At 47.0% G+C, this 27,390-nt stretch overlaps 2 protein-coding genes across 7 annotated transcripts in view; both read left to right on the top strand.

Annotated features, from left to right (window-relative positions):
- The window catches only part of PLS3 (plastin 3), a 35,040-nt gene extending 29,540 nt beyond the window's left edge, over positions 1 to 5,500 (top strand). For all 6 annotated transcript variants that reach the window (XM_034441685.3, XM_087877541.1, XM_087877540.1 and 3 more), the window contains exons 11-16: positions 132 to 210; positions 322 to 436; positions 829 to 962; positions 1,330 to 1,453; positions 2,746 to 2,870; positions 3,779 to 5,500. In XM_034441685.3, the coding sequence (XP_034297576.2) occupies positions 132 to 210; positions 322 to 436; positions 829 to 962; positions 1,330 to 1,453; positions 2,746 to 2,870; positions 3,779 to 3,911 (710 nt within the window). In that variant the 3' untranslated portion in view covers positions 3,912 to 5,500. The remainder of the gene's footprint in view (positions 1 to 131; positions 211 to 321; positions 437 to 828; positions 963 to 1,329; positions 1,454 to 2,745; positions 2,871 to 3,778) is intronic.
- Positions 5,501 to 10,180: 4,680 nt separating this feature from the next.
- AGTR2 (angiotensin II receptor type 2) lies at positions 10,181 to 12,737 on the top strand. The gene is made up of 2 exons (XM_034441684.3): positions 10,181 to 10,422; positions 11,337 to 12,737. Exon 2 carries the CDS (start codon positions 11,427 to 11,429, stop codon positions 12,555 to 12,557), a length of 1,131 nt encoding a protein of 376 aa, XP_034297575.2. The 5' UTR covers positions 10,181 to 10,422; positions 11,337 to 11,426; the 3' UTR covers positions 12,558 to 12,737.
- The last annotated feature ends 14,653 nt before the right edge of the window (positions 12,738 to 27,390 follow it).

Here is a 27,390-nt window from a genome sequence, read left to right as displayed (position 1 = left end):
GTACTAAAGACGACTTCTGCTTTCTTGGTTTAGCATTTTTAGGACATTTGCTTTAGTTTTGTGTCTGTGGTGTTGTCCATATGTAGAGAAGCAAAGGCAGATTCCTTCAACAGCATCTCTTTGTATCTTAGGTGAAACCCGTGAAGAACGGACGTTCCGCAACTGGATGAACTCTCTTGGTGTAAACCCTCATGTCAATCATCTCTACATGTACGTCTGGCTGTCTTTCATGAGGCCTGGTTGACACGACCAGGATCCCATCCGCAGCTCTTTTTTGAAAACTCAACTTCTCAGTGAGCAGATTTCTGTTTTGTCTTCTAGTGACATGCAAGACGCCCTGGTGATTTTACAGCTCTATGAGAAGATCAAAGTCCCTGTTGACTGGAACAAAGTCAACAGACCTCCATACCCGAAACTTGGGGCAAACATGAAGAAGGTGCTGGAATCTGGTTGTTCCTAAACTAGCCATTTTCAGTTCATTTCAGGGAAATCCTGTGGCTTTAGCCCATGTTGTTAAAGGAGTTCTAGATGCTGACCCAAATAGCTGATAGCTGATGCCCACACTTCACTCCACGCAGGGTTGGGCCAAAGAGCTGATTTCCCCCCCCCTTGCATTCTGTGAAATGAGAGCCTCTCATCCGGGGCAAAGCCCTTGCTTGACTTATAGAAAAGGCTTTTCAAGCTCCAAAGTCTTCTGGCAAGGAGAGATGCAAAGAAGACCACTAAGGCAGCTTCCTGGCCCCACCCAAGACTTAACTGTGATCTCTCTCTCTCTCTCTCCCTCTCCCCCCCCTCTCTCCTCCGATCTCCTTCTGTCTCACCAAACAGCTGGAAAACTGCAACTATGCAGTCGATCTCGGAAAGCATCCAGCCAAGTTTTCATTGGTTGGTATCGGCGGCCAGGATCTTAACGACGGGAACCCGACTCTCACCCTGGCTTTAGTCTGGCAGCTGATGAGAAGGTATCCTTGCATCCGTACCACTTAGTCCGAGTCATTTGAGGCTCACACTCTCCGTGAAAAACCTACTTTTCTAGGGGTTCAAACATGCCTAGAAGTTCCCTCAGAGCAGTGGTGAAATCCAATTTTTTTTACTGCTGGTTCTGTGGGCGTGGCTTGGTGGGTGTGGCAAGGGAAGGATACTGCAAAATCTCCATTCCCTCCCCACTCGAGCCAGCCAGAGGTGGTATTTGCCAGTTCTCCAAACTACTCAAAATTTCCACTACCAGTTCTCCAGAACCTGTCAGAACCTGCTGGATTTCACCCCTGCCTCAGAGGCTTTCCCCAGTTTTTGTGTGCTGAGTAACTTTTCTGTGTCTCCTTTGCCCAGATACACTCTGAATGTTTTGGAGAACCTCGGAGATGGTCAGAAAGTCAACGATGACATCATTGTAAATTGGGTGAACACGACTTTAAAAGAAGCTGGGAAATCAAGTTCTATCCAGAGCTTTAAGGTGGGTAATTTAGATCTTGTTGTCACAAAGAGGCCAACTAGTGACCGGGAGCAGTTGGAGTGAGTGAATCGGGAAATGGACAAACGTTGCTCCTTAGAGCAGACCCTAGAAAAATATCCATTCCCCCCGCCCCATTCCAGCAGCTGGATTTTTAAAGGCTTACTGAGCATCTGAAATAAATAAATGAATAAATAAATAAAGTTGATTGTCATTGTACATTTATACACAGTATACCCATACAATGAAATTCACTTAACACCCAAAGACCAGGTCCAACACACATAACAATCCCCAGACACACCCCCACCCACCACAAATTCCCCACCCCTAAACCACCCGAATATCCACACAACAGACCAAGTAATGCTGCCCAACAGCTCACTGATGGTGGTCCTTTAGTTCATTGTTGAGTGCAATTATAGCTCTGGGATAAAAACTATTCAGAAAACATGTGGTCCGAGTTTTCATTGTTCTGTATCTTCTGCCAGAAGGCAACAGTCCAAAAAAGATGGTAAGCAGGATGGGAAGAGTCTCTTAGAATGTTATACAACTTCCTCAAACGGCGAGATTCGAAGATGTCATCCAGGGCTGGTAGCTGGAGCCCGGTGATATTCTGGGCAGTTTTAATGATTCTCTGTAGAGCTTTTTTATCCACTACAGAGCTGCTCCCATACCATGCAAGAATGTCGTATGTCAGGACACTCAATGGTGCTGCGATAGTAGGACAGAAGTAGATGCTGAGATAGATTTATCTTCCTGAGCATTCTCAGGAAGTACAGCCTCTTCTGTGCCTCCTTTGCAAGCATGTTAACATTCATAGTCCATGAGAGGTCCTTCGAGATATAAATGCCCAGAAATTTAAAACTACCCACCCTCTCCACCTCCTCACCATTTATGTACAATGGTAAATGTTGCAAAAAGAAGTTTTGCAATAAAATAATGCTGAGTTTTCTGCTCATTTACAGTAATAACTTTCCTGGTCATCTTTAGATAGCTGCCTTGTCTCCAAAAAGCAAATCAATCAGGCATTATTGAAAAATTTATCCTGGGCACCATCAGGAAACAGTTTCGTATCTTTACTGGCAGAAAAAGATGTTGATTTTGCTTTGCACAAACCCTAGAACACCACAAATTTGAGCACTGTTCCAAGCGGACCAGACACATCACCAACTGACCAGTCCTTCTCCAGCGACTGGGTTCCTCCGTGTTCTCCCCCCCCCCATTTAAAATGGGTGGTGTTCATCGGATGCTTCCACCCTTTTCATTGATGTGACCCTCATTTTTCTCTCCAGGACAAAAGTATCAGCAGCAGCCTGGCCGTGGTGGATTTAATCGACGCTATTCAACCCGGCTGCATAAATTACGACCTTGTGAAGACAGGCGATCTCTCCGAGGAAGACAAACACAGCAATGCCACGTGAGAGGCCAGATTTAGTTGCCCTTTCAGTCTTCCTCTGGGGCCTGGCTGGTTCAGACGGCACGTTTAATGTTGGTCTAATCTCTGAGCTCGGCAATTTGGTTGCAAACGTTTCGTCACCATTCGAGGAGACGTCGTCAGTGCACTTTGAATTGTGCTCGTCGGTTAGAACACTGGTCTTTAAATACCTTTTTATGTGATGTAAATGAGTGTGGATTTGTTTGTTACTTCTGAGTCATGGTCTGATTGTTGTTTGGCTGTTGTTACACGGTCTTTGGTTTTGAGTACCGTCTGCATGATGTAAATTAGTGTAGTTAGTTCGGATGCTTCTGAGTCTGGTTTCGGACTGTTTGGCTGGTTCTGAAACCAGACCATGACTCAGAAGCATCCGAACTAACTGCACCAATTTACATCACACAGATAAATAAAAAAGGTCGTATTAAAAAGGAATTTAAAGACCTGTATTCTGACAGATGATCACAATTCAAAGCGCACGGACGGCGTCTCCTCGAATGGTGATGAAAGGTTTGCAACCAAATTTCCAAGCTCGGAGCTCAGAGCAACAGCCCAACTACCAACCCGAGCTACTCATTCAAACACATCTCAGGCACGTTTAATCTCAGGTGGTGGGGGAAGGCATCGTCAGTAGTCATGCCCAAAGACCTGAGCCACGGCACCAGCTGTGGCTGGCAAGTCATAAGAGCTGGGCTCACCTGTTCTCGATTCAAGGGAAGCCAGCCGGACTCCCTCATCTGGCATGTCTTTCACCAGGTCTCTGAGGGCAGCTTAACCCATCCTTCTCCATCTATCCCATGGGTGTTTGACTGGTCCAGGGTTCAGGGCCTCCTCTGCTGGGGTGCATGCAGATCTCTTGCCCAATCTGAACACGCCCCTCTTTCCTGTTTTAGATACGCCGTCTCCATGGCCAGGAGGATCGGTGCCCGCGTCTATGCCCTGCCAGATGACGTGGTCGAGGTGAAGCCCAAGATGGTGATGACCGTGTTTGCCTGCCTGATGGGCCGAGGGCTGAAGCGTGTTTAAGGAGCAAAGACCCCCCCCCAGCCTGCCCCCTCCCCATCCCCAGCGCAGATGCCCGACTGAAGTGCTCTGCTCCGCTTCCAGAACAGTGGACTCTCTTTGGCTCAAGGACTCTCCATTGGGCTTGGCAACCCAGACTAGGAGATGCCTCGGAGAGGGGACGGGAACCAATCCAGCCACCTCCCTCCCTCCCTCCCTGTCTTTCTCCCCCCCTCCCTCCTTCCCTTCCTCAGAAATTTCAAGGTTGCATCTCCTCAAGTGCCCAAGGGAACAATCCGCACTCATGCCGGTGGCCGGCACACCGACCAAAGCTTTCTTTCCTCCTCCAGAGGGGCCGTTTTTGGGAGAGTTGCCGGTCATGGGGTTGGCCTTAAGGCTCCCACCTGACTCTCCTGTCCTGAAAGGAAGAAGGAAAGAAAAGAAAGTTTCCTTTAAAAAAATAATAATAATAGAAGTTTCTAGTGGTCCAAAGGTTTTGAGATGGGCTTGATTTTTTTCTTTCTCTTTTTAATTTAACCTGCTGTTCGGTCATGGGTGCAAATGCAGAAACATTTTAAAGCCACCCCTTTAAAGGAAACAAAACCTAAAAACCACTTAGCAGAAATCATGCAAAGTTAGGCAAGAAGGCATAAAGGCTTTTTAAAAAAAACTTACATAATTTATCCGGTTGTGGAAGCTAATTTGGCACACTCCGTTCTTCACGATTTAGTCACAGAGGAAGAGGAGGAGTTGTGCCACTGAAAGTCTTAGGAGACCCCCTCTCTGGCTTCTGAGACTCCCAACTGTCTCTCACTTTCAGTCCACCTCCTGAAGGACTAGAAACTTGGTTTGGTTTTGATTTCAGTGTGTGAGTTTCCCATTTGGGGAAGCGGGATTTGGTGCCCCGCTGCCCCTTGTGGTGCTCTGGCACCTGGCCGGGTTCAAGTGGGCGAAGCTCGAGCAGCTGCCAAGCTCAGTCTTCCTGCAGCCTTCTGAAATCCTGGTGCTGCCTTCATTTGCCTTCACAGCACAACACAAGTGTTGTCGCTTCCCTTTTCCGACAAAAGCACAACACGCTTTCCTTTGTGCGAGGTTTTTTATTTCCACGTTACTCATTTTTATGCGAGGTACCGCCTCCAAAGGTTACCGCCTTGCCTGAGCTTAATTGAGCCCAGAGAACTGAATTGATGCAATTTTTATGTGTTTTCTTTTGTATTTTGCCTGGACATATTTTTTTTAAGTTTTTTTTTTTTTTTTTCCAAAAACTGCATGGAAACCATTTTTTTTTTTTTAAAAATAAGGTATTTAAGTTGACATGAGCTGTTTGTTACAAATTGTGTGAGAAGGGTGCCACAGGTGAGACCGGGCCCGTTCTGCAAAAGGCAGGGACTAGTAACTTGAAGAGCATAATGTGCCGAGATTAAAGAAACTATTTTTTATAAATAAAAGGAAAATGTTATCACCAAAGAAAAGGCTTTTATCCATAGGAGCAAGTATATTCTGGCTTTAGCAAGCTGTTAGCTACCCCTGAGATCATCTTGTTACATATTCACAGCATTGGATTATGGTGGCAAAGCAGTCGATGATGAAATAAAAATGGTTTATAAACCTGGCATCTGGATTTCTTTCGCAAAAACTCTTTGAAATTCAACTCTGGCTTGGAATCCTGGTTTTGACAGTGCAGGTCTTGGATGTCTCTCCATTAAATCCTTCTGCTTCTTCCTGCTAATAATCCTGCCAGTCAGCCGATGGGTTGAAATCATCTTTTACCCAATAGAAAGAATAGAAATCGGGGGCATCCCTCAGTGGCTAAGACACTGAGCTTGTCGATCAGACAATTCGAATCCCTAGTACAGGTCTCCTGCGTGGAGCAGGGGGTTGGACTAGATGACCTCCAAGATCCCTTCCGACTCTGTTACTGTTAACCTCGGCAACTTTAAGACTTGTGGACTTCGATTCCCAGAATTCTCTAGCCAGCATGGCTGGGGAATTATGGGAATTGAAGTCCACAGGCCTTAAAAGTTGCCAAGGTTGGAGGGCCCTGATATAAATGGAATGTTTACCTCACCACCCCTTCATTTCTGCCACTGTCAACATTCACACAGCCAGCTAAACGATGGTTTGCATAATAATAGTTTATTGGCTAAATCACTATGGGATAGGCTGGCGATGACACGTTTTGCCTTGACCCCTGATCCGTTCACAGAATGCAGAGATTCACCCAACACACCTAAGCCGGAAATCTACCTGTTGGGTGGAGGGGTAAAGAACCTTATCAAAACCTTCCCAACAGTGAAGTCCAAAAATCAAAACTTGCAGAAGGGAGTTAGTAGTTATACATGAGTAAAGGAATTTAACGGAGTAAATTCAAGAAAAATGAACACTAGGGGGCGCCCTTAACTTTCCAATTAGATGAGACAACTCTGGAATTCAGATTCGAAAAGTTAAAAGTAATTTTATTGTCCCAAATCTCAGCTTGATGGTGGCTGGGTGGGAAATGTGAGATTTGCATTCTCCTGGACGTGTGTGTGTGTGTGTGTGTGTGTGTGTGTGTGTGTGTGTGTGTGTGTGTGTGTGTGGGTTTGTGGACTTCCAACTCTCAGAATTTCTCAGCCACCATGGCTAGCACTACATTAGCACTGATGAAGGTTGCTAGTTTGGCTCATGAAATAACCCACCAAGATCCCTCATTTCAACCCTGAGCTACAAATATTCCCCTTTATTGGATTGCTGGATATTTGCCAATCTGTTTTTGGCACGAGAATGACGTTATCAGCTAGCCTGCAAAAAGACCACTGGATGAGGCCTAGGGTTTGGGTTTTTCCCCCCTTGAGCCTCCTTTCTCAAGAGAGCTCCCTCCAGCCTGTGTCAGATTCCCTCCATTCCTTGGCAAAGCCCCCACCCCCTTCCCTCCCTTGGTTCCGTTCTCTGCTGCTTCCTGCCTTCCTTCTTCCCCATAGCTGCCTCCCACTCCAGTCTCTATGCCAAGGGGGGCTTCTCTTGCAAAGCTGGCATGAACCCACCTGGCCAAGAAAAGCCAGCTTAATTTACCCCCACGTTCTGAGTATTGGGGGTTTGGCAGGGGGTCTGGACTACAGCCAGCCTGGCTGGGGGTGGGGATGGGATGTATCAGCTGGTATGTCTGTGGGGCAGAGGTGGGTTTCAACAGGTTCTGACCAGTTCTGACCAGTTGGGGAGAACCGGTAGCGGAAATTTTGAATAGTTTGGAGAACCGGTAGTAAAAATTCTGACTGGCCCCGCCCCCATCTATTCTCTGCCTCCCAAGTCCCAGCTGATCAGGAGGAAATGGGGATTTTGCAGTAACCTTCCCCTGGAGTGGGGAGGGAATGGTGATTTTACAGTATCCTTCCCCTGCCATGCCCACCAAGCCACGCCCACGAACCAGTAGTAAAAAATTTTGAAACCCACCACTGCTGTGGGGTAACTCCCCACAATTGCCAATTGGGAAATAAAGATGTGAGATTATTGAAAGCTTTGCAGGTGAAATAATAGTTTCGGGGAATGAAGCCAGCCATGGATTGTCTTTCTCCTTGGCTGAAAGTGCTGCATAACAGGCTCTGCGTCTTCAGGATCACTCCCAATAATAACATTTGTTAGAGTAATATGGCTTGATTGCAAAATGCAAAGGTAAATGGAGTAATTCAGGGCATTTCCCGTAATCAAAAGCATCATGCTAAAAGTAGTTTAGATAAACAATGGGATGAAGAAGGAACAACACCTCCCAGGACATAAGTTAGTTATGCAACTTATGTAGCAGAAGAAGTCCAAATATCACAGGATCAAATCCTAGTTTAGGATTTCCCAGCTAAAAAAAATCATGGAAAAAGGTTTGCCCAGATTTTATTGATCCAAAGCTGGAGAAAAAAAAAAACCAGAAGTGCTATTGTGAACTTCTAATCCATTTCCACAACTAGCTGCATCTTCAACCTTGTGGTTTTCTCAATCTGCAGAAGCCAAAATGTTCTCACAACCTCCGTTCAGCAGTTTCTAGAGGCCTTTCGTCAGAGTGCGTCCTTCTGCTTTTCCCCAAAAGTGCTTTTTTTCAAGAGGCAACTGGACTCTCTTTGTTTTTCCTTGAAGACGTTTCACTTCTCATCCAAGAAGCTTCTTGGATTGAACTGAAGAAGTTTCTTGGATGAGAAGCAAAACGTCTTCAAGGAAAAACAAAGAGAGTCCAGTTGCCTCTTGAAAAAAGTACCTTCGGGACAACTAGATGACTGAGCATCTCCATAGAAGTTCTTCTGCTTTCTCAGAAATCCTGAGCACAAAGTTGTTGATGCTTTCTCTAGTGGCATCCCACAAACAGGACTCGGCAAGTGCAACGGCCTTCAGCATAGCTTGACCATCTCACCAGAACATTTGGAAAGGGTGCAGCGTGGAAACTTCCAGGAAAGAGCAGCATTTTAGTCCGTCTGGCTGCCAAAGCCAAGAAAGTATGTTTTTGTTTAGACATTTCTGCTGAAGGAGGGTGAAGGATTGTGCTGGAAGATCTCGTAGAGTTGTTCTGTTTTTTTTTCTTTTCTTTTGCAAACCTCTTTGCAATGAATTATCTTCTGTCATACCTCATGACTAACCACATCGTTTGGCCGAGGGGAACACAACTCTCAATTCGTGTCATGTTTTGTTCACAGCTGGGAAACGGGGCCAGCTCCTCCACCCTCCAAGCGTTGGGTAATTAGTAAATTTAGAATGGCCTAAATTCTGTGCATCTCGGGACCCAAATCATCAGCTGCAAAAAGCTGTTCTTTGTCTGTTGACAACTATTTTCCACACGGATGGAGAGAAAAGAGGAAGAAAGGGCTGCAGGAGTTCAGCTCCAGCTTCTTCGGGAAGTCTGAGAAGAGCTTCGTGAACACCTGAAGAGCTACCATCAGGTCCTACTGAGATTGGTAGCTACAGCTAGTACCAGATTCCCTCCTCGTTTTTGGTTGTTGTATGAATCCTTTTAATTAAAGAGGAATAAGTGGAGAGTTCTCCATCCTGAAAAGCCAAACACCAGCCACTGTCCCCTCTGCTGTTCAAGAACGGCCTCCAGAAGGATTCTAAGAAAGTTGACCTAACCTCAGAATGTCAGCTGAGCTCACAAACTTCTCCCCAAAGTTTTCCCTTCCTAATATCTGTGATCAGAGAGCAGCAGAATGGAAGAAGTGCTGCTATCCCAAAGGCCTAGCCTAAAAATCCCCCAGGTTGATCTAGAGCAGGGCTCTCCAACCTTGGCAACTTAAAGACTTGTGGACGTCAACTCCCAGAATTCCTCAGCCAGCGTTTCTCAACTTTGGTGGACTTCAATTCCCAGAATTCAATTCCCCATGCTAGCTGGGGAATTCTGGGAGTTGGAGCAGGGGTGAAATCCAGCATGTTCTGACAGGTTCTGGAGAACCAGTAGCAGAAATTTTGAGTAGTTTGGAGAACTGGCAAATGCCACCTCTGGTTGGCCCCAGAGTGGGGTGAGAATGGAGATTTGCAGTATCCTTCCCCCAGGATTGGGGAGGGAATGGAGATTTTACAGTATCCTTCCCCCAGGAGTAGGAAGGGAATGGGGATTTTACAGTATCCTTCCCCCAGGAGTAGGAAGGGAATGGGGATTTTGTAGCATCCTTCCCCTGGAATGGGGTGGGAATGGGGATTTTGCAGTATCCTTCCCCTGCCACGCCCACCAGGTCATGCCCACAGAACCAGTAGTAAAAAAAAAATTGGATTTCATCAGTGAGTTGAAGTCCACACATTTTAGAGTTACCAAGGTTGAGAAACACTGGTTGAAAGAGCTGGGATGTTTCCCCCCCCCCAGCTGCTATTTGTGGCTCCAGAGGCCAGTTCCTTTCCAGTGTTCTCCTCCTGGGTGAGAAGGTGGGAGTGTACATTCCTTGCAATCCGGCAGAAAAGATGGACCCCAGCTGGGTTTTGGGGTAATGCCAATTCCACCTCCCTACCGAGCCGTTTTAGAGAGCGGGGCTTGGGGAGGCTGTCCCAGACCTCTGCTGCCCAAATGAACCCAAGTGGATACGTCCCCCCCAAAACCCCACCAAGTCTCCACACACCCCCATCCCAAGCCCAGTTCAGCTTGGCTGACCCTCCTCTCCTTCACCCCAACTTCAGCTGCCGAAACAGGCAAGCAGTTAAACATGAAGCAGAGCTTTAGGGGGTGGGGATGAGGGGATGCAAAAGGGGTTAAGAAAAGTATCCCCACCAAGCCAGCATGGGATGGGTGGCTACAGTGCCCGCCCATTTCCAGCCCCCCTGAACTCCCATTGGCTACAGAGAGAGAGATAGGCAGAAGGTGTCAATTCCCTTCCCCTGCAGCTGCTGGGAGGCAGGCGTGGGCTGCCCTCTGGCTTCCTTTGGATCAGGGGACAGCCAGGAAGAGGCCAGGCTGCCCCTCTGGACCCTGCAGTGACCAGCAGAGAGTGGTCGGTCGCTCTTCCGATGCAGGGAAACGAGGCAGTTATGGACATCTGAACTGTTCTGGGTGGGAAAAAGCCTCAGGACAGATTCTGCAAACGCACTTTTTTAACCCGTAAGTGACAACTCTGCTCTTTTCAACTTTCTAAGTTTTCTTTCAAATGTTTCCATCCTTTAAAGGACGGCACAGCTTAAAGAATCTGTGTATTGCTAAGGGAGCATCTTCATCTGCGAAAACATCTGGATAGCATCCAGGACTTAGAGGGCAAATGGTTTTGCTCAGTGGTGAAATCCAAATTTTTTTTACTACCGGTTCTGTGGGCATGGCTTGGTGGGCGTGGCTTGGCAGGCATGGCAGGGGAAGGATACTGCAAAATCCCCATTCTCTTCCCACTCCAGGGGAAGGATATTGCAAAATCTCCATTCCCAGCCCACTCTGGGGCCAGCCAGAGGTGGTATTTGCCGGTTCTCCAAACTACTCAAAATTTCCGCTACCGGTTCTCCAGAACCTGTCAGAACCTGCTGGATTTCACCCCTGGTTTTGCTGCCATCCATTTCCACTCTTAGACTATCTCTATCCTCGTTTCTACTTTCCTTCTAATACCTTCAGCCACTGACTCTAGTTTGCTAATCAGGAATATCTGGGCTCCACCAGGCAGGAGAATCTGGGCTCTCTCAAACCAGAGGGCCCACCCACCCTAAATGTCTTTTAAAAGAACTAAAACTGGGACTTTCAAAACCTGGGACCTTGGGGAGAAGGAAAGCTTTCCTGGGAGTTCGTGGAGATTCTCCGTCCTCCAGGTCACCCTTGTCCCAAAGGTGCCTTTTCAAGAGGCAACTGGGACTTTCTTGTTTTTTCTTTGAAGACTTTTCATTTCTCATCCACTCAGAGCTGAAGAAGCTTCTGGGATGAGAAGCGAAACGTCTTCAAAAGAAAAAGAAGGAAGTCCAGTTGCCTCTTGAAAAAGCACCGTTAGTGCTGAAGAGTTGCAATTCACGCTTCTGTTCTGTTGTCCTCCTTCCTTTAAGAGCCAGCAGCATCCAGCCTCGGTAGTGCAGAGCCAGAAGTTCCATGTCTCAGAGTGTCCTGCAGGCCACCCCATCTTCTCTGACCCCAAGATGCATTTCAGGAACTTCTCCATCATCTTCGCCACCGAACAGCCTCCTCAAGAGCTGGCTCCCACCAACGTCTCCACCAGGGAGGCCTGCCTCCTCCGCTTCTCCAGCCACCAGTTTGTGGTCATCCCCGTGCTCTACTGCATCATCTTCATCCTTGGACTTGTGGGCAACAGCATGGTTCTCACGGCACTGTGTCGGCAGAGGAGCCCAAAGACGGTGGCCAACGTCTACATCTTCAACCTAGCAGTGGCTGACCTGCTGGCCCTCATCACCCTTCCCTTCTGGGCCGCCAGCTATGCCAACGGGTACAACTGGGTCTTTGGCTCCATGATGTGCAAGCTGTCCAGCTCCATCCTCTGCTTGACCATGTTTGCAAGCATCTTCTTCATAACGTGCCTGAGTGTGAACCGTTACCAGGCCATTGTTCACCCTTTCCAGTGCCAGCAAGGAACTTTGGAACGGGCCTTCGTTGCCACATTCACCGTTTGGGGACTGGCGACCTTGACTTCTCTGCCCACTTTCTGCTGGCGTGAAGTCAACTACATTGATGAGCTGGGCGTGAACGCTTGCATCATGGCCTATCCCTCCGAGAATTACGCCACCTGGTCAGCTGCAACAGCCTTAATGAAAAACCTCCTTGGCTTCCTGCTCCCCATGGCCATCATCCTTGGGTGTTACATCTGCATCAGGGTGCACCTGAAGAAGGCCCAAGGTTTCGCCAAAAGCATGAGGGTCAGGGACCGGGTGCTGAAGCTGGTGGCCGCCGTGGTGGTGGCCTTCTTGATTTGCTGGCTCCCATTCCACATCTTGACCTTCCTGGATGCCCTCTCCTGGATGGAGGTGATCAGCAGGTGCCACCTCACCTCCGTGATCGATGCGGTGCTGCCCTTTGGGCTCTGCATGGGCTTTGCAAACAGTTGCATCAACCCCTTATTGTACTATTTTGTGGGCAGGCAGTTCCGGGATAAACTCCAGCATTTATTCAAGCTGAGCCTCTCCCAGTTCAACAGTGGCCGGGAAACCCTTTCCTCCAGCAAAACCAGCTCCCTCAAGACTGCTGGCTCCCTGAAGGAGGCTGACCCAGGAGGAGCCACGGAGAGGCCACTGACCCACCCACTGTGGGTTCCCTAATCGCCATCTGGAAACAATTAAGTGGCAGTTATGTCCTCTCTATGACTCATGTTTTTCCTCTGGTCTCCCCTTGCTCATCTCCTAGGACAATCTGTCCATCCAAGACCATGTTTCCATTTGCTTTGAGAAAGGCTGTCTTGTAGGGGGCAATTAATTGTCAATAAATATCTTAACACTTTACTAACCCAGCCTATTTCTATGACTAAAGTGTGTTTCTCGTGGCCCTGAAGCGGAGGAGTTTGCAAAGTAAATTAACTTTCAACACCTTCCTATTCAGAATAGAATAGAATAGAATAGAGTAGAGTAGAGTAGAGTAGAGTAGAGTAGAGTAGAGTAGAGTAGAGTAGAGTAGAGTAGAGTAGAGTAGAGTAGAGTAGACTAGACTAGACTAGACTAGAGTAGAGTAGAGTAGAGTAGAGTAGAGTAGAGTAGAGTAGAGTAGAATAGAATAGAAAATATGGAATGGAATGGAGTGGAGTGGAGTGGAGTGGAGTGGAGTGGAGTGGAGTGGAGTGGAGTGGAGTGGAGTGGAGTAGAGTAGAGTAGAGTAGAGTAGAGTAGAGTAGAGTAGAGTAGAGTAGAGTAGAGTAGAGTAGAGTAGAGTAGAATAGAATTCTTTATTGGCCAAGTGTGATTGGACACACAAGGAATTTGTCTTTGGTGCATAAGCTCTCAGTGTACATAAAAGAAAAGATACATTCGTCAAAGTACAATGTTGTAAGGCACAATGTACTAAAAGTCCCTTAGGGAGAGGAGAGAAAGCAACTTCTTGGTAGGTGGCCTTTGAGGGTCAACAAGGACTTTGGGTTTACCTGGCCCACCTTCTTCAAGGGGTCAATTGTCCCAGGCGAGCTTTGCAGAAGGCAGAAATTTTGCAGCAGGCTGGCAGGTCAAACCAAGGCATGCCGTAAGCCGCAGGTTGTTGCTCCAGAACAAAATAATTTAAGGAGGAGGAACAGAGTCAAGGACACTCAGGCAGGAAGGACCCGGTTTGCCAAGAAACTTACCGTCCTGAGGAATGAGAAGTGTGGCCTACTACCAAGGCGGCAGCGTCCTTTGTTTAAGTTCATGCTTCCCAACCTTGGCCACTTCAAGATGGGTGGACTTCAACTCCCAGAATTCCCCAGCCAGTTAGGCTGGCTGGGGAATTCCGGGAATTGGAATCCACCCTTCGTGAAAGTTGCCAAGGTTGGGAAACATTGGTTGAAGATGAAAAAACAAGGAAGTGCATATTTGTAACAAATAAAAAGGCAGTTGCATCAATCTAGGACAGCTTGGTTCATTATGGATAATTCATGCAATGAAGTCTGGCAAGGAGAGGCAACTGAACTCTTTCCTCCTTGCTCTTCTTCTTCTGCTTCTTCTTTTTTTAAAAAATCTCTTCACTCCCTGAAATAGAGATCCTTAGGACCCCTCCCAGCAGTTACCATGAAATGCAAACTTCCACAAAGTTGTTTGACAAATGTTTCGGTGTAGAGAGAAGGACACCCCCCCCCCGCCTCTTGTCAGCCTGCGTTTGCTGGTGACATTTATGGTATTGGGCATAATTGCTTGTTTATCCCTTGAATGTGCTTTTCAGTACAACATGTTCCTTCCTCCGGACACCCCTTAATTCCCCACCCCCAGGACACCAGCCACAACTTACCTTGGCTCTGCTTGGGCTGCCCATTCACTCTGATTTATGGCACCATGCAGCACAAAATCTTCTCGTCCCACACATCTGCAGCCAGATGGGTGTCCATAGAGCTTCCCAAGCCCTCCGTCAAAGCATTGCCCAATCCGTGATGGCCTTGGGCCACGATTCCACTTAGGCGGATGTTGCTTACTCCCCCCCCCGCCCGTCATGGGGGCTGAAGAGTGAGGGATCTCATTAGCTACTTTCTTTTAGCCAGAGGACAAAATAGCCCGAGGCCTGGCCACAGAACATTGAGATGCTACAGAATGCCCTGCTATTTTTGTAGTCGACACCTGCACAGTTTTACCTGTGGAAAATGAGGCCAGCGTGTCCCTCCATCTACGTCGACCTCCTACTTATTTTATGCGGCATTTCTAACCATCATTCTTCAAAGAGAACATGGGACTTTGGGCCCCAATTTACAAATAAAATGTCCGATGTGATATCCAGATTCCAAAATTCTTCAACTTATCCCTCCCCTCAATTTGTCAATAACTGGGCTGGGAACTGAGCTTCCTCTGTTCTCTGACGATGAGAGGAAAAGCGACGAAGACGAGGCTGTGGCCAGATGGAAAGTCCACCTTGAGCTGCATCTCCTCCAGAACCAGAGGCTTCCCACCAGTGGCTGAAAACAGAGGTAGTTGTATGAACGTCACTTTTGTGACTCTCTTGGGCTTCTCCAATGCTTCATCTTATTTTACAGCATAGAAAGCATAGAAATTTGATCTCTCTTGCCGATCAGAACAGTAAGCTCTACACAACAATGAAGAGGCCTTCTAACCTCCAAGGTTGGGAATCTTCCCAACTCAAACTGATACACCTAAGGTCTCAGGCAGGGTGCTCCATAGCTTCAAGCTTTCCTGAGGACCTCAAGTCCCAATGATTACCCTTTTATTAAGCAAAAGAACACGGGAGTGGCTTCATATGTCAATGTTCTCCACATTCTCAGTTGCTGGTTGCTGCTGTTTCTGTTTTTTCCCCCGAGTTCTGTACATTATGCAGATAAGCCTTTTCTAACTGTCCCCATTTGTCATCTGGGGAAACCAGATGATGTGAGGTTGGACTAGATCAGGTGTCTGCAACCTTAAACACTCAAAGAGCCATTTGGACCTATTTCCCACAGAAAAGAAAACACCGGGAGCCACAAACCCCTTCCTGTGCCTGACTATTTCCTGAGAGGCCACAGAACTAGCATATGTAGTTGAATTAAATGTTCTGTTTTCTTCTGAAACTTTTCTTTTCTTGGCCTACCAGGGGTTGAAAAGCTCAATAAATCGTGTGCCGGCGGGTGTCGCACATTGGCGGTTGTGACGCATATTTTGAGTGACAGGGAGCTGCAGCAGAGGGGTGAAAGAGCCACATGCGGCTCCAGAGCCCCAGGTTGCTGACCCCTGGGCTAGATGAACATTATGGAAAGTTCAGAGCTTTCTCTTCCTCATAGGCATCATAGACTCACTTCTTGGCAATCGTTCACCGGGCATTGCTTGTGCCCCTTCCGTGGCAATCAGGAGATTTGATAAGTAGATGGCTTTTGTAGTCCCTGTTTTTAACTGGGGCACCAATTCATTTGAGAACAGAAAATAGCAAAAGAAAGACTTATTTCAGAGGATGTAGCTAGAGTTCCATCTTGAAGAGGCTGGAGCTATGAGCTCCCTCTTTTCAAAATCTTCTGTTGTCAGAAATTCAGCAGAGTCAAGTTTGAAGCTGGCCCTGCCTAATGCTTCTTCGTAGACAGCCTGCCGTAGAAAATCTTCTATTTTTGGTTCTCGTGGAAGCTCTCCAGGGTGGGGCGGGGGCCTGGCATCTCCTGCTGTGCTTTTTCTGGCAAGTAAGAAGCCTCAGTTCAAGAATTTGACCCAATCAGCTGTCCAAATCAAGGTTAGTGGGACAGGGGTGGAAGAGGCCTACAGAGACCAGAACTGCTGTGATGAATGGCTTGGAGTTTCTTCTCCAAACATCACTTGGGAAGCAGCAATCGCTCATGGTGTGTCTCCTTTGCAGCTGTTTTGCCAGAAACTTGGCTGTCCCGCTTTCGGGGAGGGGGCTGCAGTCCAAACTCCCCATCCCAGGCTCTTCCAGGGAAGGCAGAGGTCATTGCAGAAAGGAGCTCACATGCAAGGCAGCCAAGAGTCCCTTCGATGGTCCCAGGAGAGATGCTACAGCTCCACCAAGTCTGGAGTACATGCCAGGTTTCATCTCCTGATTTCTGATAGGCACGCCAGCCCAAATGTCACCGAAAACTAAAGTACTTGGAATTCCCCCACCATGCCAAAAGTCGCGACAGGAACTTTTAAGGGATAGAAATAGAAACCATCTCCTTCATGAATGTGGGCTGAGGGCTGGAAAAGACTGGCCGTTTGCTCAGGGAGGAAATCTTGGCAGGGCCCCCATCGTAAAAGGCCAAGCATGACCTCCTGCTCATGGATCCCCAGAGGTGTCCACAGGGTTGGGTCAAAAAGTAAAGATGGTGGTGTAAAAAGGGCCATCATGTCCAAGCGGATTCCAAGCTTGTGGACTTGATTGGCCTGCTTTCTTCATCCGGTCTATGCTGACCAGTCACTGAGGGCTTCAGGCATTTGAAGCCCAAGAGATAAGGAAGCCGAATTCTGCTCTGGCCTCCTTGGTTCTTCTCTCCACACCCTTCCAGACCTCTTCCTCTCCTTGCTCTCAATCTTTGCAGCAGCAAGAATGAGCCAGGATCCCAGCTGGGCCCCTGCTTGGAGAACAGCCCTCAAGGTCTGTTGGGTTTTGTTAAGAGAAAAACCTCAGGAAAGCCCTGCAAGAAACATGGAACCTGTCCTGGTGCTGAAGTTCTGGCCCTGAAGAACCAAGGGAGCCCCACAAGGAACCAAAGGGAGCAGCCAGGAGACAGGGAGGGGAGGGGGCACTCAGGGGCTGCTCCTCTCTCACTCCTACCTTGAGGAGCACGATTGGCTCCAGCTCTGAGAACGGCTGCGGTCAAGACAAGCAACACATTTGGTTTTATTTGCTGCACCCGCACAATATCATCAATCATGGATGTGATAGTTCTTCCTTCTGCAAACTAGAACTCTGGGGACGCACCCAAAACATTCAGGAGCGCACCCAGATGGGAGCTTCTGATCTGCCTCCCCTCCCCTCCCTCCCCTCCCCCCTCCTTTCTCTTTCATTGTTTTTATAACACAAGGCCCAAAGTTGCCTTTTTTCTTGCCAAGCCAGATCCTTGGTGTCTATTTTTGCACGGTGTTGCTTCATCCGCCTGAATGCGGCTTTTCAGGGTTTCGGATGCAACACGATTTTCCCAGCTCTGCTGGCCAAGGCATTGCACAACGTGGAGACCTCCTCCCGGGACCTCTGGGACACACAGCAGACTCTTTGGGGCTGGAATGTGCTGCCTTCAGTTTGCCCCACTTTGAGGGGGGAGGGTTGCCTTCTTGTAGAGGCCTCTGCATGATGCCAGAATTAGCAGTCTTCAAGAGAGAGGTTCATCCCCTCTACCGTTCCCTAGGCCAGTGTCACTCAACCTTGGAAACTTGAAATTTCCAGAATTCCCCAGCCAGCATTCCTTCCTTCCTTCCTTCCTTCCTTCCTTCCTTCCTTCCTTCCTTCCTTCCTTCCTTCCTTCCTTCTCCTTCCCCTTCCCCTTCCCCTTCCCCTCCTCCTCCTCCTCCTCCTCCTCTTCCATTCCAGATGTTTTGCAATCTTTGGTCAGCCCTTATAACCCCAAGTCAAACTCAGCTGGAGGATATGTCTCTTCCCCACGAGATGGCAGCACCCAATTAATCTTGAGGCTCTCCAAAAGCTACACAAGACCGTACCTACTAAACGGGGGACAGGAAATCACCAGGAGATTCCAGGGCTTTACTGCACACTAGACTAGGAACTCACCTCTATTTATGTGGCTGCTGGGCACGCAATCTATCAGCCAATCAAAGGAGTCAAAAAGTCATCCAGAAGAAGGCAGTCACAGACCATTGTTATCCACTTGTTAAGAAAACCAGCTGGATGAATTCAAGGGATCCAAGGACATTGAATACAAAGGATTCTCCTTTAGGGTTTTAAGTCACTGGGAGTCCAGCTATTATACAAAACCCCTTAATGTGTAGCTATCATAGATAACGGTATCTAAAGCCAATCAGTCATAGTAGACGTGTACAACTTCTTGCATCAGAGGCAGCTTGCTTCTAATGCTAGTTGCTGGGAACTTCAATGTTGAGAATGTCATCAAGAAGGATTGGAGGCTTCTGAGAAGCATCTAAAGGAGCACAGTGAGAAGCAATCTGGTGACCTAGATGGGGAGTTGGGACTGTCCAGGGGTGGGTTCTACTTACCTTTACTACCAGTTTGCAATCGGAGTGCGCATGCGCAGATCACCCATGATGATGTCGTGGCAGGTGGATGGAGCCTCCCACCGGTTTTACTACCGGTTCTATAGAACCGGACTGAACTGAGAGCAACCCACCACTGGGACTATCCAACTCTAGGACTTTCCCTGGTTTAAATAACCATGGAAAAATTAAGCTCTGGTTGAAATTTCTCTTAATGAATTCAAGTCAGATTCTGAAAGTATTTGAGTTGGCAGTTCATCTTCAAGCCATGGAATGCCATCATGAATGATGAAGAGCTGAAGAATGAAACCTTCTGCAATGACTCCGGTCAACCTTAGCCCACTTCTTTTCCAGGTTCTTCAGGGACACAAAATCCCAAACCAAGTCCAATAGATGATCACAGTTATGGAGCTGTGTAATGTTCCTTCAACCTATTTTGTCAAACATCCTGCTGCATGCAAGCAATCCATGGCCAAAATCCTATGTCTGAAATGGTCTAGGGTTTCCTGCTTGAGCAAGGAATTGGACTAGACCTCCAAGATCTCTTCCAATTCTGTTATTCTGCTATACCTCCAGTGGCGAGATTACTCCTCTTGTGCTCAGTGATCTCCAAGTATTTGGTTCAGGCTGTTACAAACTTACAACACTATGTACAGATGTTTTTATTGACCAATATTTTGCTTGGTCTGTAGATAGCTGGAATTTCTGCAAGAGACAAACTTCTTATCTTATCCTAAGCCGGAGGAATGAAAGTGTATCTTCAGGGTTCTCTGAATAAGCTTCCCAATGCCCAGATAAAATCCATTCTACTATTTTTTAATCTTTGAGCAAGAGATAGGGAGTTAAAATTAGAAGGGGGAAGCTCTTTGATGGCCTTCTTCTGGGGGATTAAGATAGCAACGCTCAAAAGAATGTTGGTTATTGTCTATTCTTGAAAATGGTGGGTGGGGGAAAGATTTTACAACAGCTTTACTGGATTTGCTCTTTGCAAATCTCTTTCTGGCATGTGGAATTCAACTTTCCACACTTTCTCTCCTACATTTTTCTGAGCATTCAAAGGACAATCAGCTGCAGGAATGAAGTTTTGTATCAAAGGTTGACAAGGTGCAAAACAAGAACACCTCAACTTATCAAGCACCTGATCAAATGTGAAGATTTGGAAGCCTTGCTTAAGGGGTGTCTCTTGAGGGGTGTCCCCTCACCCAACATCCATGCTGTGTTCACACATGCAAAGGCAGGGGACGTCCTTGCCATTGATTTGACTTGTTGCAAGATTTTATCCCTTTTCCTATAATGCAGTGTTTCTCAACCTTGGAAGCTTGAAGATGGGTGGACTTCAACTCCCAGAATCCCCCAGGGAGTTGAAGTCCACCCATCTTCAAGCTTCCAAGGTTGAGAAACACTGCTATAACTGTTGTGCTGTCACCAACCAAGACTGAGGTTTGTTTTTCCAAAAAAGAGAAGTTTTATTATTTTTTATAAACAAACATACAATACATAATTGATTAATCAGTGTATCGTCTGAGTACCTCTTTTGTGTCTTCTCCCTACTCCTCAATTATTTCACACATCCTAATATTAATCATTTCATTTGTTATGCCATTTCTCCCACCTTTCTTTACACTATTACTCTAGATATAGATCTCTTCTCCAACCAATAATAACATTGCCCCCATATCTTAAAATATTCCTATTCCTCTCTTTCTTTAAGTGTCAAAGTCAATCTATTCATTTCTGCACAACCAAGATTGAGGTTTGAAAGGGTTTGTGCGAACCCAGGTATCTTCTCCTCCTGGGTCCTATTGATTAAGAATAGATGGCAGACCTTGAGTTGAAGATATCCCTTCTGTTGACCAACTCCTGTGTGTAGACATGCATCTAGCTAAGAGAGCTTGAAAACAATTTTTTTTCCATTCTTCTCTTTATCTCTAATTCGTGGGAACTGAATGGAATAATCTCTGCAGGTGGGCAAGATCTGGTGTGATCCACCCATTCCTAGTCAGGCCCAGATGACAACTACACAGCCTGGCAACTGATCAGCATCCCGGTAGATGCCCTACTCAGAATCTTTCAGAAGGAGGAACCAGGAATAGAAAGAACAATACAATCATCTGTGGCCAGTTTTGAGTTGAGAGTTGGCTTTGTTTTCTTTTGTTCCACAATTTGAGATGGAGAGCTCAATATCACAATATAGGTCATAAACAGAAGACAAATCACCAAAGGCTCTATCCAGCATGGAGCAAAATTTTGTCCGAAGTCTTCCAGACTAAGATTTCTCCTTAGTTTAGGCAATTCCAGATGTTGATACCTAGACTCTCCAGGCAGAGGGAGGAACCAAAGGTCACGAATAGCATCTGAAGTTTCACTTCTTAGGATGATGTTGAAATAGAGACAGTACCCAATATTTAATCAGCTCATCAGAAATGCCTCAACAGCCTCTCAGCTCTGTGGGCAAAACCTTCCTTGCAATGCCAGGGTCAAAGAACACATGGCATGAATGATGGTTTCTTCTTCCTACACAGCACTGGTTGCTGTGATCAGGGCAGGGCTCAAGTAACTCTCCTGATTTGACCTCTCAGTGGCTTTTGATACCATCAACCATGGTTATTTTCTGGACCACCTGTGGGGATTAGGGGAGGGGGGTACGGTGTCCCGAGGTTCTTCTCTTTTCCCTGTGGGCAAGACCAGTTGGTATGTAATTGGGGGACAGACTGAGCCAGAGACCCACCTATGTGGGGTGTCTCAGGGGGTGGAGCCGCCATATATTCCCCGATAAATGAGATGATTTATGGCTGAAATTTAACTCCTTCCATCTCCAAGATTCTATACGTATCTCCAGAGGTGGGTTTCAGCAGGTTCTGGCTAGTTCTGGAGAACCAGTAGCGTAAATGTTGAGTAGTTCGGAGAACCGGTAAATCCCACCTCTGACTGGCGCCGCCCCCATCTGTTCTCTGCCTATTCCCAGCTGATCGAAGAAATGGGGATTTTGCAGTAACCTTCCCCTGGAGTGGGGTGGGAATGGATATTTTACAGTATCCTTCTCCTGCCACGCCCACCAAGCCATGCCACACCCACAGAACCGGTAGTAAAAAAATTTGAAACCCACCACTGCATTATCCCTCTTTCTCCTGGCAATCCAGAGGCTGTGCAAACCTTGCAAAATTCCTGGGTTGTGTGTTGACATTGGGTGACCAGAAGATTATGAGGAAGGCCTTGACTTTGCAAAATTGGGTCCTGGGTGATGCAGCTGAACCCGCCTGCCCTCCCAGGTGGGAGTTTCGCCTCCTCTCTGCCTCTTAGCAAGTGGAGAACTTCCCAGATTTGCCTGTAAGAGCCAGGAAGGACTTATTAGGCAACCGAGGGGCTGAGTCATTCCCCAGATAATCTTTTAATAATTCTTGAGTCTTTTTTTAGCCTGTTTTGTTTTACACCCTGAAGAGTTGTGGGTTTGTTTTCCCTCTCTCAGGCTGCCTGTTTGCTTTGCAGGCTGATGCAGTGATACCCAGACCAGAGGCTGTGGTTGACCGTCTATCTCCTCGCATCTCTTTCATGCCACCTACCACATCTGGCTGCTCGTTGACGGAGAGGTTCGGAGGTGGGACCGAGGGAACGGCCTTTGTTCGGTGGTCAGATGCATGCCTGGCCATTCGGCTTATCTGTTTGCCAACCATCATAGTGGCCGAAGCTTTTAATAAGCTGGGTAAACACCAGGATAAATAAAGGAAGTCTAGTTTCAAAAGCTGAAGGGACAAAAACATCCGGTCACCAACTCACCTCCAAGCAGGTGCTCACAAATCTTTAGACTTTAAATTTTCAGATATTTGAGGGGGGGCAAGATCATTTAAGTACTTACTCTAAAAGCCACACTGAGTCCTAAAACCAAGCATGTTTTTTAGGGACAAAGACTTTTTGCAGCTTTCTCCTTCTAAAATGTATTCCTGCAGGTCCTTCTTCCTCTGTTCGCACCAGTTGTGAAATCCAAATTTTTTTACTACTGGTTCTGTGGGCGTGGCTTAGTGGGCATGGTGTGGCTTGGTGGGTGTGGCTTGGTGGGCATAACAGGGGAAGGATACTGCAAAATCCCCATTCCCTCCCCACTCCTGGGAGAAGGACATTGCAAAATCTCCATTCCCTCCCCACTTTGGGGCCAGCCAGTGGTGGTATTTGCCGGTTCTCTGAACTACTCAAATTTTCCACTACTGGTTCTCCGAACTACTCAAATTTTCCACTACCGGTTCTCGAGAACCTGTCAGAACCTGCTGGATTTCACCCCTGGTGGCATGTCTTTTCATGGTATGATAAAGTGAAAGTAAATGTGGTTTTTAAGAATCATTACCTGAGAAACAGGTTATAAAGGACAAATATAAGCCCATGCTGTTCCCAAGGATATCACCATTGACGTCCATTCAAGAAGCTTTTTACAGAAGAGAAAGAACCGATAAACAATGATGATTAATGTGAGAGTATATTAATACAAGATAAGGAAGAAATTAAGATGAAGAGAAGGGAATAATGAGCAACAGGACACCCTTTTCTATGGTTGTCTTAGAATAAAAAAAAAGAGGATTACTATGGGTAAAGGGATAATTGGGATTGAGAAGAAAATGAATTTGAAATAGAATTATGTACAAATGATGATCATATAATAGCTGAAATGTATAACTTGTTGCTAAGATGTGAAACAGAGGTTGAACAAGTTCAAAGACTGTCTGGTGAAATGGGTGTAAATTTTGGTTGCCATTCAAACAAGAACGTGTGAGAGAAGCCATTTGGAACTGGTGTTAAATTGTCATTGTGCTTTCATTCAAAAGAGTACTTTTGCAAAATGATGTACCCATGATATATGATACTGGCTAAATTGTCTAAAATGTACAAAGGAATATAAAATCAGTGTTGGAAGTGTTATACTTTGGAAGTATTATATGCCAAAAAAAAATCCTAGAAAAATAGTGAAATGCTTTCAGTAGATTGGATGATAAAATTAACTGAACTGACAGAAGTGGAGAAGTTGACCATAAAGACTTTTTGAAATACTGGAAGCCATATGTGGACCTTTTGTTGAAAGAAGAAAAAGAAGATGATTTCAGGATTGGGGAATTAAAAAGACGACAAAGACATTCTGGGAAACTTGACAAAAAGTAGTGCAGAAGGCATAATTGTATGGTGTGTTTGTTTTTTTTTAAAAAAAACCCTTCCTTCTTGGTGCCCCATTCTCTTGGATTCAACCGGAGCTTCAAAATTGCAAAGACGCTTTTGGATGTTTTGACGGTTTTCTTTCAATCTCAGGAATTCCTTGCTGGAGAAATGCTTCTGAGTCACCCTCAGGGGCTGCTAAGGGGGTGAATGACCTCATGTCTCCAGTCATTTTGGGGTTTCTTATTTACTCCTATTAAATCTGCATAATACGTGGAAGGTAAGCATCTGTGGTTGGGCCAAGCGTTGGTGACTCACCTGTTTTTAGGCATAAGCTGTATATGAAAAATTTAAAAAACATTAAAAGCCTTACAAACTTTTGCCATCAACAGTCCAACTCCAGTTCTAAAATTAGACCATTTAATCACACAAGAACCGGATTTGTCACCGCCATAAATTCTAGATAATTTCAACGAAGCTGGCTGCAAAGTAGGTTTTTATTGCCTGAACGGTAGTTAAAAGAATGTAGTTTAATACCTTAAGTGTCCTTACGTAGAAATAGCTGAGAATAACAATCCTGACTGATGCCCTAAAATCTGGAACAGAGAGAGTAAAAAATCCTGTTATCAGTTTATAATGTTCAGAGTCCCAGGTGAGAAGTGCTCTAGAATGAAATGAGTGGAATTGTTCAGTAAGTGTGCTTCAAAAGTCTCCAGGATTGTGCCTCCTCCCTTTGCAGATAATAAATATTTAAGTGCATCTGAAATAACTCACTGTAAGGCACGATCATTTGATAATGACCAAAGGGATTGAAACAGCCAAGTTCACAATGACTTGGCTCAAAATTGGATCCTCACCAACTTTCCAAGTTCTACTGCTTCTGGATCTCCCAGGGTTTGGAGCTCAGGTGGGTCCTTCTGCTGAAACAGAAGAGAGGTGTGCATGGGGGAACAGAGCTACCTAACTCCAGGGTCCCCAGTGCAACACAGATTCAACCAGAAGTGAATCTGTGGAGAAGAAGGATAGAGGCAATCGGAAAGGTGAAAGGACCTCTCTGTGACATTCCCCACCTCCCTGGTGACAAGTGATCCATCTGTCATCCACATCAACTTTCGGATTCAGGGTCTTTCCAGAAGAACAAGTACATTTCCTCCGCAGTTGCTGAAAGCAACTTTCCCTGCCTCTCGGAGTTAGGTCAGAGTAGTGAGAAAGCATTGTTTGCACACACCTGTACTTGGATTCCTTCTGCCTACTAAGAGAGACAAGGAAGTCAAGAGCGGCATGGCCACTTTGGGTCTATTGTGCGTTTCCTGAGCCTGACCTTACGTGAGACGGGAGAGGACATAATACCTGCGTGTCTTGGAGCCAAGGAGGGAGGCACACTCCCAGCCATTTGTCTTATTTTAGGGACAATAAAACGGTCCCACCAGCAGAGGCCAGTGAATGGAGAGCCTTCCTGTTTCGCCTTTTAACTCAAGGGCTGCTATGAGTGAGCAACAGATTATTTAATCAAGTCATTTGTGATCTGACGGAAGATTTCACAACAGAAGAAACAATTCTGGGATTTCCCTCTTGAAGAAACAGCCGTGATGCAACAGGGAACAGAAAAAGCATGCCAAGAGAGGGACCCATCCAGGTGTGTCCAAGGGAGCGAAATGACAAGTGATTTCATGAGTTCTTAGGCCTCTTTTCTCAATCCACACTCCGCTTTCTGTACTTTTTCTGAGTCAACGTGGGAAAACCAGAGGTAGATTCCTAAGACACATTTCCTGGACGGATGCTCAAATGAAAGCCTGCATCCTGGGGAAAGAAGGAACGAGAGAGAGGATCTTCCGGGATCTTCAGGGGTCCTTGGGCCACACCTGAAGAAACGCAGCTCTAGGAAAACAGGCAGGCAGGCAGGCAGGCAGGGAGAGGCAGGATCCAGCCCAGGAGGGAGGCGCTGGGTTATCTTCCTGGGCGCTGCTCTATTTGTTCACGTGCTTCAAAGCCGAGCCGAGGCCAATTTGTAATTAGCAGGGTGGAGAGGAGAAGCGAAGAAAGTGCTTTGGTCTTGAGGGGTAAACATGTTCATCCTGCTGGTGTTAGGGTTCCAAGTATTTTGTATTTTGCCTAATGCAAAAGAGGGTTTCCAGGCCTGACAGCTCGCTCTTCTCCGCCCTGGAATTACAGAAGGGCAAGTCATGTCTCAGTTGACAGCCTTGCCAGCTGCAGGGAAGAAGGCACGGTCCCAAGGGCCCCCATCTCCCTCCCCTCTTGAATGGCTCCTCCGGGGTTTCTCACGGGGCCCCTTTGCTGAGCCTGGAGTGGGGGATCTCCCAGGCAGGCCACGAGATCCTTGGGGAACGTCCCCATGTGGAAAGAGACGGAGGCGAAGGCACCTCCCTAGTCTTGCAATAGCACAGAGAGAGTCAAGGAAGCATCCAGTTCTCCTCTGGTTCCCCCTGGGCATGGCCAAGGATTTGATTTTGCATGTTCTGTAGCCCCGAGGACTCGTTCACCTCAGGTCCCAGCCAGGATATTCTGTCCACACAGAAACTCTAGTGGGAGGAAGCCCAGGGTGTGGACCCGGCCATGCCTCCTTGCCTCCTCCCTCTCTTTCGCTCCCGGTTGAAATGAAAGAAAAGCTCAACCACAAGAGCCAGCCGTTGGTCGTAGGCCTTGACGTTTGCACCAGGGCTGCTTCCTTGTGGACAGCAGCTGGGCCTTCCCCTGGGATATGCCAGGTTCCCTGGCCTTAAACGCCATGAGTGGCCGTAATGAGGCATATTGTGGTCATCTTGGGAGTTGTCTTTCTTTCAAAGCAACCCTGAGCCAGTTGCCTCTCTACGAAACCAAAATGCAGTAATACTGAGTCCTCCATGACATCACAACTTCCCCGTGTTTCACAGTGACGGGTCTGGCAACCTCTCATCACCCCTCCCGTGATACTAGGCATCTTGCAACTCGCCTCGAACCCTTTGCCAATGCATCGAGTCACATAACCGGATGATGAAGACTCTGAGCAGTGCAAGGTTTCCCTCTCTGGAGTTACATAAGCAGCACCTCTCATCCATCCAGTCTGTGCGTTTCAAAACATCTCAATCCAGCCAATCCGAGGCGAAGAATTTGGCAATCGGGAGCAGGGAGACTATCGCTGGCGCCTGAAGGAAGCTTGAATTCACTTGTAATAGGATACAAATTTGTCTGTAAGAAATGTAGGAGATGACCAGGCTGAGCCCGAGGGAGGGAGGGGTCGAGCGTGCATTAGTCTTGAGTACCTTCACACCCACAAGAAATCTAAGTCCATCCCACCTTGAACTCCACTGACTCTTACAGTATCTACTGCCGATTTGTAGCTCATCATGCAATAAGCCTACAGTCACTTGAACCGCCTTGAATCCTGATTTCTTGTGCCTGACGGGAAGGGCTGAATTGACCACTGCTTGGTTTTCTCCAACCCAGGTCTCTCCAATCTGCTGGACTACAACTCCCACCATCCCCAGCCAGCAAGGCCCAATAGAATTTGACTTCAGGCATCCTCACTAGGTAAATGGTTTTGTCACCTTGTGGCTCCATTTCAGCCACCCTACCTGGCCTGGGGATTTATGTGACGCAACGTGGGATGTGTCTGTGCCTCTGTAAATCCATCCCACTGACAGTGGATTTTAAGAGAAGAGGCTCCTTACCTGCCATCCAGGGTTCTTTGCTGTGTCCATTAACTTCTCACCTGCCTTAC

Source organism: Pantherophis guttatus, chromosome 12 (assembly GCF_059756535.1).
Source record: "Pantherophis guttatus breed Tessera chromosome 12, ASM5975653v1, whole genome shotgun sequence".
Taxonomy (NCBI): domain Eukaryota; kingdom Metazoa; phylum Chordata; class Lepidosauria; order Squamata; family Colubridae; genus Pantherophis; species Pantherophis guttatus.
Note: the sequence above shows the minus strand (reverse complement) of the source record. Positions and strands in the feature narration are given on the sequence as shown.